General features: G+C 31.2%; 1 protein-coding gene across 2 annotated transcripts; it reads right to left on the minus strand.

Moving 5' to 3' along the window:
• Window positions 1-1,317: 1,317 nt before the first annotated feature.
• Window positions 1,318-10,504, minus strand: LOC115877433. Of its 2 annotated transcripts, none has more exons than XM_030893588.1 (7): window positions 10,381-10,504; window positions 6,306-6,470; window positions 5,861-5,989; window positions 3,403-3,542; window positions 2,890-3,024; window positions 2,210-2,478; window positions 1,318-1,760 (listed from the first exon to the last, which is right to left on the minus strand). In XM_030893588.1, the coding sequence occupies exons 3-7, from the start codon at window positions 5,899-5,901 to the stop codon at window positions 1,542-1,544; spliced, it is 804 nt and encodes a 267-aa protein (XP_030749448.1). In that variant the 5' UTR covers window positions 5,902-5,989; window positions 6,306-6,470; window positions 10,381-10,504; the 3' UTR covers window positions 1,318-1,541. The 2 variants fall into 2 exon arrangements, with proteins under 2 accessions (XP_030749448.1, XP_030749447.1); XM_030893587.1 differs by having other exon boundaries at window positions 10,284-10,504.
• Between the last annotated feature and the right edge of the window lie 3,947 nt (window positions 10,505-14,451).

Here is a 14,451-nt window from a genome sequence, read left to right on the forward strand (position 1 = left end):
TTTCAATCATGTTTTACGTATATGCCGAATAGTTTTTTTTGCTCTTAGACCTCTTAAATTTGTTTAAATTTGTGTAATCAGCTTCAGCAATGTCAAAAAAGCCTATTAAAATCAAGAGTATAAAAGTAAACAACCAAAAATTAATCATTTTCGTATGAAAATGATATAAAGTGGATTCCACACTTTCAGGCATGTTGCGCGAATATGATGAATAGTTTGTGTGCACTTAAAACCATTAAATTTGTTTAAAATTACCTAAGCAACGTCAGCGAAGTCAAAAGAAGTCAATTGAAAACAAGGGTATAAAAGAAAACTATCCAAAATTAATAATTTTTGTTTATAGTTAAATAAAGTGGATCCCACACAAATAAAGTGGATCCCACACACTTTTAGTCATGTTTTACGAATATGCTGAATAGGTTTTGTGGACTTAAAATTATTAATTTTGTTTAAATTCGCCTAATCAACGTCAACAAGGGTATAAAAGAACGCCCCCCAAAATTAATCTTTTTCGTATTAAAATAAAATAAAGTGGATTCCACACTTCCAGACAAGTTATACGTATATGCTGAATAGTTTTCGTGCACCTGGAACCCATAAATTTTATTTAAATTTATCTAATCAACTTGATCAATGTCAAAATGTCATTTGGAAAGAAGGGCATGAAACAAAATTAATCATTTTCGTATAGTGAGTCTCACACTTCGAAACAAGTTGTACGACTATGCTGAATAGTTTAGTGGGTTCCCCACTTCCAGTCATATCGTACAAATAGTCAACTGTCAACTAAGCCAAGCAGCTTAAATATCATATTTAAAAACTTAAAGTATGTTGCACACATTCAGTCGTGTCGTACAAACATTCTAAACAATTTCAAAACATTCACAAAACTGTAAAATAAAAGAATCACCCTGTCTATAGAAAATATCTATCGATTTTTCACCTCAAAGACTAATTAGTTGTTTTAATTAACATCAAAATTGTTAATTGAACTCAGACCAAGCTAATTAGAGGTTTACAAAGCTAAATCGAGTTTGGAAAATAATAATAAACGTATTTCGTGGGAATTTCATGATTAAATTAGGTGATAAACGTTGAAAAGCATCCTTATTTTGTTATTTTACAATAGAGATATTGTAGATTTTCACATAATTATTTAAACTTTCTTTTTACACATACATTTTCATAAATAAAAAAAATTATTCTTTATATAAATCAGTTTATTACAATTTTACAATGAAAAGCTTTTAAAAATATGTTTATTTTATTAAAAAACACATTAAATAATTACAAAAAACCATTAGTTAATTTGCCGTGACATGTTTATATTAGACATTGATTGACATGGACATAAAAATAATTATTTTCAACGCCAGAAGTTAAAAATAATTATTTTATTTTAACCACCTACACCATTTAAAAATAATATTTACTCAAATAAACGCCATTAAAAAATAACGAAGAGTACGGGCAAAATAAATGAAGTCTAGAGCTTGACCTAGACAAAATTATTATTGATTGTCATTCCCCGTTCATTTAATTTAATATAAACCATACCTTTTTCTTAGCTCGTTCAAATCTTCTACGGAACTTGTCAGATCTCCTTCTATAATTACGTCACCACTGTCTTCCCTACAATCGCCCAGATCACCGTGACACCTTTTTCTGTGACTCGAACTGAAGCTCTCGTCACTGATCACCAAGATACCCGCTCTACTCTGTCTCAGTCTGTACCTTTTTGGTTTTTCTACGTCCTTGATCTTGAAAAATGTACAGAGTGTCAATGAAATAGTGTACCAAATTTCAGTGGGTGATTTTTCAGATAAAAACAAAACAAAATGTTCCTATAAACAAATGAAACTTAAAGCAGTATTCAAGAACATGGAAGACCCCATAAGTGGTATAAACTTTTGTACGACTGATATCGGAGATGGAGAACTAATTTCTATAAAACAGTCTTAGATACTGGCTTTTGTAAAAGGCCTGAGACTTTATAATGAGTTATAACTCAAGAAGATCTGTAAGAGTGAAGGCTGTAAGGATTGTAAATAATATCAGGAGCTGTAACTTCTTCAGGAAGCATTTTAAAGCATATATGTCTAGAGGAACTTTTTGTTTTATTTTTATCCAAAGAATCATCTACTGAAGTTTAGGACACTATTTTTTTCCACACCCTGTAAAGTTAAAGTATAAAAAAATATGGATTTACCTCGAAATTTTGAGGTTTGTTGTTGCAAAAAACTGTCTCAGCTGTTTCCAGATATCCCGGAACAGGCTTTTTTCTGTTTCTATCGCTAGATCTATCCACGGAACATGCCCGGTAAGGCGTGGTATCCAGAAAATTTTTGTAACCATCTCTTTCTGCTCTTTTCAGGCTTTCTTTTAAGTTGTATTTGTGCCAGGACTTCTGGAATAAATCGTCACTACCAGTTCTTCGGTGGTAAGGTCTTTGAACGTGTTGAGATGGTTTTGATTTAACTAAAAATTAGCAAAATTTCAATATAATCCAGAAATACCGGGTGTTTTTCAATTTTTATACACAGTATGTCCCCGGATTGTCTTTAAAAAAATGGTATAAAGTGGGCACACTTTCAGTCATGTTGTGCGAATATGCTGAATAGTTTGTGTGCATTTAAACCATTAAATTCGTTTAAATTGATCTAAGCAACGTTAGCAAAGTCAAAAAAGTCCAATTGGAAACAAGGCTATAAAAGAAAACTCCCCAAAATTAGTAATTTCGTTTAAAATTAAATAAAGTGGGTCCCACACTTTCAGTCATGTTGTAAGAATGCATTTTTCTCAAAATGTCAATAATAATATAATAAAAAGATTTTCCACTTGTAAAGCCAATGCGGGGACATACTGCAGACCGACAGTGTCAAATCATACCTTGAATGTCTATTACATCGCTTTTTGACTTTTGCAGTCCGTACAGTCTTCTTTGCTCTATATCTCTGAGTCTCTCATTTAGTGTTCTTTGTGTTGACGGCCTGTCAACAGGTACCTCACCTAAGACTCCTTTATCTAAAGAAATATTTACGTACATTTATAAACAACACATAATACCGTATGATCGAAAAAAAAAGGCGTCAAAGACAACTGGGGAATGACAATCGATGATCCTTTTGACTATGTCAAGCCCTAGACATCATTATTTGGCCCTTACTGATTTTTAAAATGATTTTTAAATGGTGTCTTATACTTTTTTAATGTGTGTGTTGTTTCCCAGTGTTCATTTTTGACAAGTTTTATGTCAATTTTTTACGTTTAGAGAGTGGCCTCGCCAAAATTATCATCGATTGTCATTCGCCAGTCGTCTATCACACCGTTTTTTTTCAATAATGAGGTACTTGCACTTATTTCAAAAACATCCTGTATGTTAAGTAATTTTTTTATCTTTACCTTTGTTTCTACTTCTGCCACTACTAATTACAGCTTCACTAGACCTATTTTTTCTTCTACTAGGTAGTACTGAATCAGTTAAAGTATCGCTGCGACATCTTTTGACATACTTGTTTTTTAAACGATTTGATTCAAACTCACTAAAAAATAAAAAGAAAATTAATAAATAATAAAAATTTAAAAAAACTTTACTAATTTTGCAAAGTAAACAAAGTCGGTTGGATAAGAAAATATAATATTAAATTAGGTAGGTCTGTCTTTCCAACTAACTTTTAGCAATTAACTTTAATCTCTTTACTGTTCTACTTTTGGATTCGTCGGGGATTGTACAGTGAGTCTGATATTGCAAAAGTTTCATTAAGTTTCTAGAAACTTGTGTTGAATCTTAGTTTATTTCTAAATAAATCTTTTGTTTGTAAGATACAAAACTCTAAGAAAGTTTTTTCCGACTGTTCAATACAGGCCAGCTTATGTATTTATTAAAGTCTGTACCTTGTACAGGGTGTCCCACTAAGAATAGCTCTCGGCTGTATCTCGGAAAGTATTAGCCGTAGCGAGTGCGGAAAAAAATATTTATAACTAAAGAGGCTATGGGAAATTGCCGGAAATTATTTTCAAGTTTGTAGAACGACCGCTAGGGGGCGCAACTGCAACAAAAAATAAGAAAATGGAGTTTTTACACAATTTTGCATAGATAAGGTGTACTATAAGTAACAGCTTCATAATCTTCAGTAAGTTTTGAATATTTTTTGTTAGAGCCATTTTCCCCTATCTACCAAAATAAAGTGGTGGGGGAAGGTTAGATCTGTTTTGATTTGAATATTAATAACTCTGGACTGGATGATCGGAATCCAACAAGCTCGGGCTCGTTTAAAAGAGCGTTTCTTACTCTATATTGTGCCATATAAACAATAATAATAAGCTTTTGAACGTAGACACTAGGGGGCGTTGTCTTACAATTTAACAAACATTGCGCGTTTTTTCAAAAAAATTAAATGCAACAGTATACGTACTTTTAGCTGATAGTAAAGAGTAGTAAAAGCTTAAAAAGTCAGCGAAAACCGCATCTTGATATCTTCTTTCAAACCGAAGATATTAGCAAAATTATAATAAATACCAAAAAATAAGCCCTTAATTACCTTATTTTTACAACACGGTATCAGTAGCCCTCTTGATTATGCCCATTCTAATCTAAAAATAAGATAAAAACAGTTAGTTTATTTTAAAATCGACGATATACCAGAATATTATAATAGCAGATGTATTAATATCTAATAATTAAGACATTAATAATAGTGAACAAGAAACGATGATTCAGTGAAGTCATGGTAGGCTTTGGAAAAAAGTTGCTTTTGACGTAATAGTATAAACGTCAAATTGTTATTAGATCAACAGTGTGATCAACATTTGATAGTCATAGCAGAGTTTTTTATCTTTTGATTGCTTTTTAAAAATGCCAACAAATTCAACTACTTCAAATAATAAAAGCATTTTGAAAAAGCATTTAAAAGATAAAAAACGCTGCTGAGACTATCAAAATGTTGATCTAATAACAATTTGACGTTTATACTATTACGAAAAACAACTTTTCCAAAGCGTTTCTTATTCACTGAATCATCGTTTCTTGTTCACTATTAATATCTTAATTATTAGATATTAATACATCTGGCTATGGTATTCTGGTATATCGTCGATTTTAAAATAAACTAACTGTTTCTATCTTATTTTTTGTTCGGGCCTAATCAGAGGGCTACTGATACTGTATTGTAAAAATAAGGTAATTAAGAGGCTTATTTTTTGGTATGGACTTATAATTTTATCTTCGGTTTAAGAAGATATCAAGATGCGATTTTCTGCTGACTTTAAGCTGCTACTACTCTTTACTATCAGCTAAAATAACACATACTATTGTATTTAATTTTTGGAAAAAACGCGCTATGTTTGTTAAATTGTAAGAAAGCGCTACGTTCAAAACCTTGTGTATTATTTTATGCTTATAATATAGAGTGGTGAAACGCTCTTTCGCTGAGCTCTCATTATTGGATTCTGATCGTTGAGATGAGAGAGAGAGAGTAGTCCGGAGTTATTAACATTTAAATAAGACAGATCTAACCTTCCCCACCACTATTACAACTGACAGGGGGAAATGGTTCTAACAAAGAAAATCCAGAATTTACTAAAGATTATGAAGCTATTATTTATAGTACCCATTATCTAGGCAAAATTCTGTAAAAAATCGTATTTTTATTTTCCATAGCAGTTGCGCTCCTCTTATTTCGTTTTAAACTTGAAAATAATTTCAGAAGATTTCTCATAGCCCCTGAGTTATACATATCTTTCCGTAGGCCCTGCGGCTAATACTTTCCATACAGCTCAGGACTCTGTAAGGACATCCTGTAAGTAACTAATATATATTATTTGTTCGAATATAAATCTGTAAAATTATGGAAAAAGTTACCTGATTTTTGCCAGTTTCTGTTCAAGATTCTCCTTCTGCATTTTTGTATATGTATTTGAGTTCTATCAGCTTTAGTATCCGAGCTTTTCCAACTTTGTCTTGAACTGGAACCATCATCTTTGGTTTCAACTAAATTTTAATATTAGATCACTAACTTCATACCTTTTACTTTATTGAATTTATCTTTTTTTTTTGTTTAATAGCACTTTTAGGCTTAAATAAGTATCATTCAAACCAAAATATATATTAGTTATTAGTTAAGACACCTTAAAGACACTAAAATGAAAAAATAAAAAAGAACACACTTCTAGGCATAACAGAGACTTTAAATAAAATATATTCTTTGACTAAAGCCTCCGCTACACTTAACGTTTTATCTTACGTTTTGCCTGTCAGTCAAAAAAAAAAGACATACAAAAATTAACTAATCGAGGTAAATGCTTACCAAGAAGTTTCCCTTTAGAGTTATAAAGCTGAATCGTTGGTAAACTAATATGTGGCGAAGATCTCGAAGTTGACAGTTCCCAATTCCAATTTCTGGGCTTCTTCAGTTGCAGTCTAATAATTTCTTTGAGATAGTCTTCAGCTCCCGTCATTATAGGCGATCTACCTAATAAAAAAACTGTGTTTAAAATAGTTAATTTGATGTAGTCACTTGATTTAATAAAGCAGGCCATCCACTGGAGAAACAGACTGAAACACAGGACTTCATGCAAGGACCTAATTCTAAAATCACAAAGAAACTATACAGGATGGTCCGAACTGTATTCCGGAAACTTCGGCAGCATATTCTGTAGATAAAAATAAGTAAAAAATTTCGTATAAATATATGTCCGAAAATGCTTAGTTTCGGAGATACAGGGTGTAGAAGTTTCATTTTTATTTCGATTTTTTCCAAATAATTTCTGAAGTAATCTCGATATTTAGATGAAAATTTGTGTCTTGGAGTATTTTGACATGAGAAATTTGATTTTGATGTCAATATGACTCCTACTAGTAGAGGGCGCCACCTAGATATTTTTTAATTGGTTTGAAAAGTAATAACTATTTGTCCGTACCTGTATAAAACTACTGAGTAAAAAAATATACATTTACGACGTTTTTTACGTAAAAAATGTCTCTTGGTAAAAATCGCAACTACTATTGGTTTTCGAGATATTTGGAATCGAAATTATCAATACCTGTCATCATTGACATAAATTAAACATATTGACTACATAGTTATTAGACTGAGAGCATAAATTTGAAAGTTTTTGTGCCAAAAGTTCAACAGAAACTGTTTTATCATCATTTTTTTGCAGAAAAAATTATGATTAATTTAAAAAAATAAAAATTTTCCAAATTTATTATTTCAGTGAAATAACTATCTACTCAACGTGTTTATTTTTCATCAATAATGACATGTATTGACTATTTCGACTCTAAATATCTTGAGAACGGTTGCTCGTAGCGATTTTTACATAGAGATATTTTTTACGTAAAAACTCACAGAGATATATATTTTTTTTCTCGGTAGTTTTATACAGGCACGGACAAAAGTTATTACGCTTCAAAACAGTTAAAACACATGTATGTGGCGCCCTCTACCAGTAGTAGAGTCATATTTATATCAAAATCAAATTTCTCATGTCAAAAAACTCCTAGACACCAATTTTCATCCAAATATTGACGTTACTTCAGAAATTATTTGGAAAAAATCGAAATAGAAATGAAACTTCTACACCCTGTATCTCTGAAACTAACCATTTTCGGACATACATTTATATGAACTTTTTTTATTTATCAGCAGAATATGCTGCCGAACCACCCTGTATACTAATACTGAGCAGGAATAAAATACGGATTACAACAGGTTCCTTGACAGGACATATGGCTGTCAAGTGATAACTGAACAAGCTCAACTTGTATCAAGGAAGTCTTTGCTTCAGACTCCATGATAAAGATCCTGAAACAGCTAGAGCACATAATGAATACTTTCTATTTGGGGAAAGCATAACTAGAATTGAAGGAACTATGCTCCGATCTATCAAGGACCTGCACAAGTTGGTGCAGGGTACAGGGGTAGGAGATCAGGTGGAGACATAGGCAGGGGGGGACAAACACAATTGAGCTTACATGTCGTAGTGTTTCTGACATAGGATTGACCCTTAACACTTAGAAAAAAAAACTAGTTTTAAGTATATAAAGTTTCATTAAGAACCTCGTAATTAGTGGTTGCAGTAAGCGTAGAAATTTGTTCCTCTAATGCCAATGTAAGAATTCAGAGCGTCAAAATTAGTACTGGTAATTTTCGATCGAAACTTTTAATTTTTTCCACTAATTACACTTGCTAGTAATGTCATTTTGACTTTTGATTATTATCATCCGTCAAAATTAATTGTGGTTAAAATAAAGCCACTATAACACTATCAAATGTCTTTTTTAATATTTTATTTAAGGATAAAGATATTTTGTGACAGGATTTGACAGCGTAATATGTGTAATTTTATAAGATATTGTATATTAATACTGTCAAATGTTTCATCAAATATCTTTTTAAAAGATCTTTTACAAAGAAATTTTATAGTCTCATAGTAGCCTTAAGCTTCATTCAGAACCTCCCAATTAGTAGAATAAATTAGTCGTTTAAATTAGTGGTTTCAATAAGTCAATTAGAAGTATGTTTCTTTAATTTGAATGTAAGAACGTCAAAATTAGTGGTAGGAATTTTGAATTAGTCGAAAAAGTTATCAAACTTTTAACTTTTCCACTAATTATATACTCTGTTTTTTTTTCTCAGGTAAGATTTCGACAGACGATGACAGAAGAAAAGCAGATGACGTCTCATACCAATCTATTTATTTTACTAAAAAAAGTTTCTAATAATTTTTAAGTTAACTATGGATGGCTTTAAATATAAATTCGTCATGCGTCGTCACTTGTTGTTTTTAACCAGTTTTATTGGTTTATTTCAAAAATGACAGATCGTACTTCAATTTTATTGGTTTGACGGAACGATGAACGATAAACGGACGCCGATGCGTATGAACTCGCCTTTAGATTTTTGACGTTTGTCAAAGTCTTGCTAAATTATACGTTATAATTTTGTGACAACTTTTGTCAAATAGCCTGCGTTTTGGAAGATGATGCATTTTGATTCGTGTTATTACGTGTGTTTTGTGTCTTTTGAAGTCAAGTAGAGGAAAAATCGAGTGAAAACTAACTGTAGAACCCAGAGCACAGTTTATGGTCAATACTCGCTGCCCAGGCAGAAAGTCTTATACTGTGGTCTTATACAGATACACCAATAAAGTTACTATCAATAAAGTTCGTATACCATCTCGTCGTAGATAAGTGCATCTCAAATATGGTAGAAGGACCATACTAAACACATACTAAAAACTGGAGTAGCTGTAAAATATCGACATCACACGATAGGTAAATAATGGATTTTTAGTACTTTGCAGAAAAATAATGTCAAAGGTACCGGTTTAAAATTAAGATTAAAGTTAATTAATCAACCTGTGAGGTATAAAAAATTTGGTAAGTGTTATTATTAATAAAATAGTTTGTTTTATTTGTGTTGTTTTTATTTATTCCTGCGGAATATTACAAATTTCTATTTGTAGATAAGTTATATTGATAAATATAATCATAAATGCGGGAAGTTTCATAAGCTTGAAAGTAAGAAATAGTTCTTTTTATATATTTTTTTAATGGTATGTGGTGTCTTGTTTTTGTTTGTTTTGTGTTTTTTTTTTTTACTTTTATTAAATAAAATAACCCGATTACATTTTTTCAGTTTTATACAGTTTTTTTCACAATATTTTGATGTTACTTGTCAGTCAAATTTTAAATAAATATATTAATTTCCTGCTATGCGTTCCAGTTGGACCAACTTATTTCTTTGTAAAATAAAATAAACGACTTTGAAATTAAAATGACAGACACATCTATCACTGTCAAGGATCTTCTCGTTGGATAGACTATACTTCAAAATTTGCGAGAAATGTCATTTTGGCGTTTGATTATCATCCGTAAAGTAAAATTGTGGTTAGAAATCAAAAGGTTATTGTTTTATAAGCTAAATATTAGCCTTTCTCTAAGGATACAACTGATTACCTCAAGCGGTTGCTAGGATATTCTATTAATTTTAATTGTCTTTTAGACATTGTGAATGATCGTAAACTAAAAGTATAAAGTGTAATTAATTTAAACCACTAATATATTCCACTAATTGGGATGTTCTGAATGAAACTTAAGAATTCAAAATTAAAATGAACCAATAAAGTCGAGTTTAGTATAACGGAAGGATAAAAAAAACAAAGAAAAAACGTATAAGCAAAAATTACACATTTATTGAAAAGAATTAATTATTTAATGCATTAACACACACTTTAATTTTAGTAATTAATTGTTAAAAATATAATTTAAACATATTTACCCACTACTCTGACGTATTTAATAATATACAAACGATAAAACTATAGAAAAAAGCACTTTGAGATCTCCATAACAAGTTTCAAACACCTAGTAATTACCGAAGGGTATTTTTTTGACTACAAACTCGAATTTTCAATGGCAAATTTCACAATGGCGCACTGCCACCACCGGTTGATGAGTTTTGAAAAATAATTTTTACGAAATCTTAATAGTTACGCTGTTCGTGATGACTCTTGGCAATGGTATGGAATGAAAACAGTTGCGGGATTTTTTGGCAGTGCCCGAAGTAGGGCAGTACCGGATTGGAGAAAAATTTTAAGTTCATTAGTTGGGTAAAATCTTTGAATAAGAAGACTAAGGAAGGAGCATATCAAAAATCTTAGGTACACCACGATGGGCCTCATATATGGCCGACTTAAATTCCGGTTTATCAGTGTCGTTCCAATTTTATTTAAAAAATGTAAAACTATGATGTAGGGTAGACGTGGGGTAGACTCAATAATTTGTTGTTTTATTTTACGTTGTGAATAAATGTTGGTAGTTATTAAAATTGTTATAAAAATATATAATTCTAATAAAATAGATAAGTATTTATTAACACAAACATCGATACGCTACTGAAGCAGGTAAGTCAAATTAACGATATCTAAATTCTTTGACATCTAATCTTTGACAAGTAATAAATAAAAGCTAAAATGCAAGAAAAATATATAATTTAGTTAATTTAAGTGAATTTCATAAATGATCGGTTTTTACTTACGTATGTATATTATATAGTCACTTACTAGCGAAAAGTTGTTCCATTATTTCACTCAATTTTTGCCGGGATCTACCGCACGCTACAACCAACTATTTAGAGTCTTTTCGATAAATTGCAATAGTACCTGTCACTGTTTGTTAATTTAAGTTCTGTTACAATTTCCATCTAGATTTACTACCTTTATACAACTATCAGTAGTAGAATAAATAATAAATAACATAAAATAAGCTCCGCAAGACTGACAAATCAACAAAATTTCAAATCAAATTCAAATGTGTCAAATGAATCGTCAAACAGAACTGTCAAGGATCCCCACCCTAGAGAGCTTTTATGGTGGCTTTTCCGCCCACCATGCATGAATACATGGATATCATTATGCTCCTTCCTTAGTCTTCTTATTCAAAGGGTAAAATTATATATCTACAATTTTTATATAAGTGTTTTTTTTAGGGTTCCGTACCCAAAGGGTAAAAACGGGGACCCTGTTACTAAGACTTTGCTGTCCGTCCGTCCGTCCGTCCGTCCGTCTGTCACAAAGGTCTATCTTATGAACCGTTATAGCTAGACAGTTGAAATTTTTACAGATAATGATCTATGTTGCCGCTATAAGAACAAATACTAAAAAAAGAATTAAATAAATTTTTATAAATAAAAAAGTACTTTCAAACAAATTAAGCATAGTAAAATTTTACATAGAATCTTTCAAATCCTCGGTAGCCGCGTGGTTTAAAGCGGTAGGACTTTACGCTGCTATGACGTTGGAGCCGTAGTAAGGCAGGTTCGAATCTTAGTCAAAGGTGACTTTAATCGTTTTTTAATTTATAAAAAAAAAAAAAAAATATTTTTACTTTTACATATTTATTATTGATTAACAATTTTTTAGTAATGTGTTTCTTCATTTTTTAAATTATATACGCGCATTCAAAATTTCAGCTAAATGGGAAAAAAAGTTTATAATAATATAATGTCTAAAGTTGTATAGATAATGGATGGTACGGAACTAACTGTTGGGTCAATGCCACTTAGCCCAATTTTTATAATTTTAATAAATATTAGTCGAATTACAAGCAGGTTTGCTAGTTAGGCCATCATGTCTTCGTATATAATTAATAACTTCAATCTATAACTATTCAGACCATTGAATTTACAGAATTGTACCAATGTTACAGATTTGTACCAAAAAAAAACATTTTTTAATACTTTTAATACAAAATTATCAATTTTTAACAAATAGGCATACTTTTTATTATTAATCCTGGATACGATACTGTCTTTCTGCCGAGACTTTTATTGTTAGAATGACTCGCGCGTGTGTGTTTGGTACTATTTCTGTCTCACCCACACTATCAGTACGAAATTCGAAAATGCTATTTTACGTGTATCGTCTGTCCGTGTTTACTTTTCTGCACCAACAGATGTTTTATCGCACGGATTTGAAATTCTGAAAACAACTGATTTTTAAATAATTTGTGTTTGAATTTTTAAATTATTTTTTAACATTTTTTTTTTTTTTTTATTAATAAAATACTTATCAGATACCTTTTAAACTTGTAAATCACTTTTAATACTATCGCTGGAAGAATAGAATGTTTTTAAATGAATTTATACCCCACAACCGAAAAATCCTACTTCTTCAGCTAATGGTAAACTGCTGATGGACACAGCCGTCCAATTCGAAAGGACCCAACCCGGGAAAGTTTTCTCGTTATAATTCGGTTTAATATATTCTTTTGATGATAATAATGTTATTTAATAATGAATTGCTAACCCAAGAAGAATTCTACTTCTTCAGCTATTGGTAAACTGCTGATGGACTCATGCCATCCTGTTCGAAAGGACTCACTCAGGAAAGTTTCCTCGTTATAATTCGGTTTAATATATTCTTTTGATGGTAATAATGTTATTTAATAATGAATTTATACCCCACAACCGAAGAATCCTACTTCTTCAGCTAATGGTAAACTGCTGATGGACACGCCATCCAGTTCGAAAGGACCCGGTCCAGGAATATTTCTTGTTATAATTCGGTTTTAATATATTCTTTTGATGATAATAATGTTATTTAATAATGAATTTATACCCCCACAACCGAAGAATCCTACTTCTTCAGCTATTGGTAAACCGCTGATGGACACATGCCATCCTTTTCGAAAGGACTCACTCCAGGAAAGTTTTCTCGTTATAATTCGGTTTTTAATATATTATTTTGATGATAATAGTGTTAATTTAATATCGTATACCTGAAAACCGAAGAATCGTACTTCTCCAGCTAATGGTAAGCTGCTGATGGACACATACCATCCAGTTCGAAAGGACTCAGTCCAGGAATGTTTTCTTGTTATAATTCGGTTTTTAATATATTCTTTTGATGATAATAATGTTATTTAATAATGAATTTATACCCACAACAGAAAATTCTAAACTATTCAGCTATTGGTAAACTTCTGATGGACACATGCCATCCAGTTCGAAAGGACCCTTCCAGGAATGTTTTTCTTGTTATAATTCGGTTTAATATATTCTTTTGATGATAATAATGTTATTTAATAATGAATTTATACCTAACCGAAAGAATCCTACTTCTTCAGCTATTGGTAACTGTTGATGGACACATTCCATCCTGTTCGAAAGGACTCACTCCAGGAAAGTTTCCTCGTTATAATTCGGTTTTAATATATTCTTTTGATGATAATAATGTTATTTAATAATGAATTTATACCCCACAACCGAAAAATCCTACTTCTTCAGCTAATGGTAAACTGCTGATGGATACATGCCATCAGTTCGAAAGGACCCAGTCCAGGAATGTTTTCTTGTTATAATTCGGTTTTTAATATATTCTTTTGATGATAATAATGTTATTTGAAATAATTTATGCCCCGACGAAAGAATCCTACTTCTTCAGCTATTGGTAAATTGCTGATGGACACATGCCATCCTGTTCGAAAGGACTCACTCCAGGAAAGTTTTCTCGTTATAATTCGGTTTTAATATATTGTTTTGATGATAATAGTGTTATTTAATAATGATTTATACCCCACAACCGAAGAACCCTACTTCTTCAGCTAATGGTAAACTGCTGATGGACACATGCCATCCAGTTCGAAAGGACCCAGTCAGGAATGTTTTCTTGTTATAATTCGGTTTTAGTACATTCTTTTGATGATAATAATGTTACTTAATAATGAATTTATACCCCCACAACCGAAGAATCCTACTTCTTCAGCTATTGGTAAACTGCTGATGGACACATGCCATCCTGTTCAAAAAGACTCACTCCAGGAAAGTTTTTCTCGTTATAATTCGGTTTTAATATATTGTTTGATGATAATAGTGTTATTTAATGAATTTATACCCGACAACCGAAAGAATCCTACTTCTTCAGGTAATGGTAAACTACGTAACTTGT

This window comes from Sitophilus oryzae, unplaced genomic scaffold (assembly GCF_002938485.1).
Source record: "Sitophilus oryzae breed Bouriz unplaced genomic scaffold, Soryzae_2.0 scaffold_1490_pilon_pilon, whole genome shotgun sequence".
NCBI lineage: Eukaryota > Metazoa > Arthropoda > Insecta > Coleoptera > Curculionidae > Sitophilus > Sitophilus oryzae.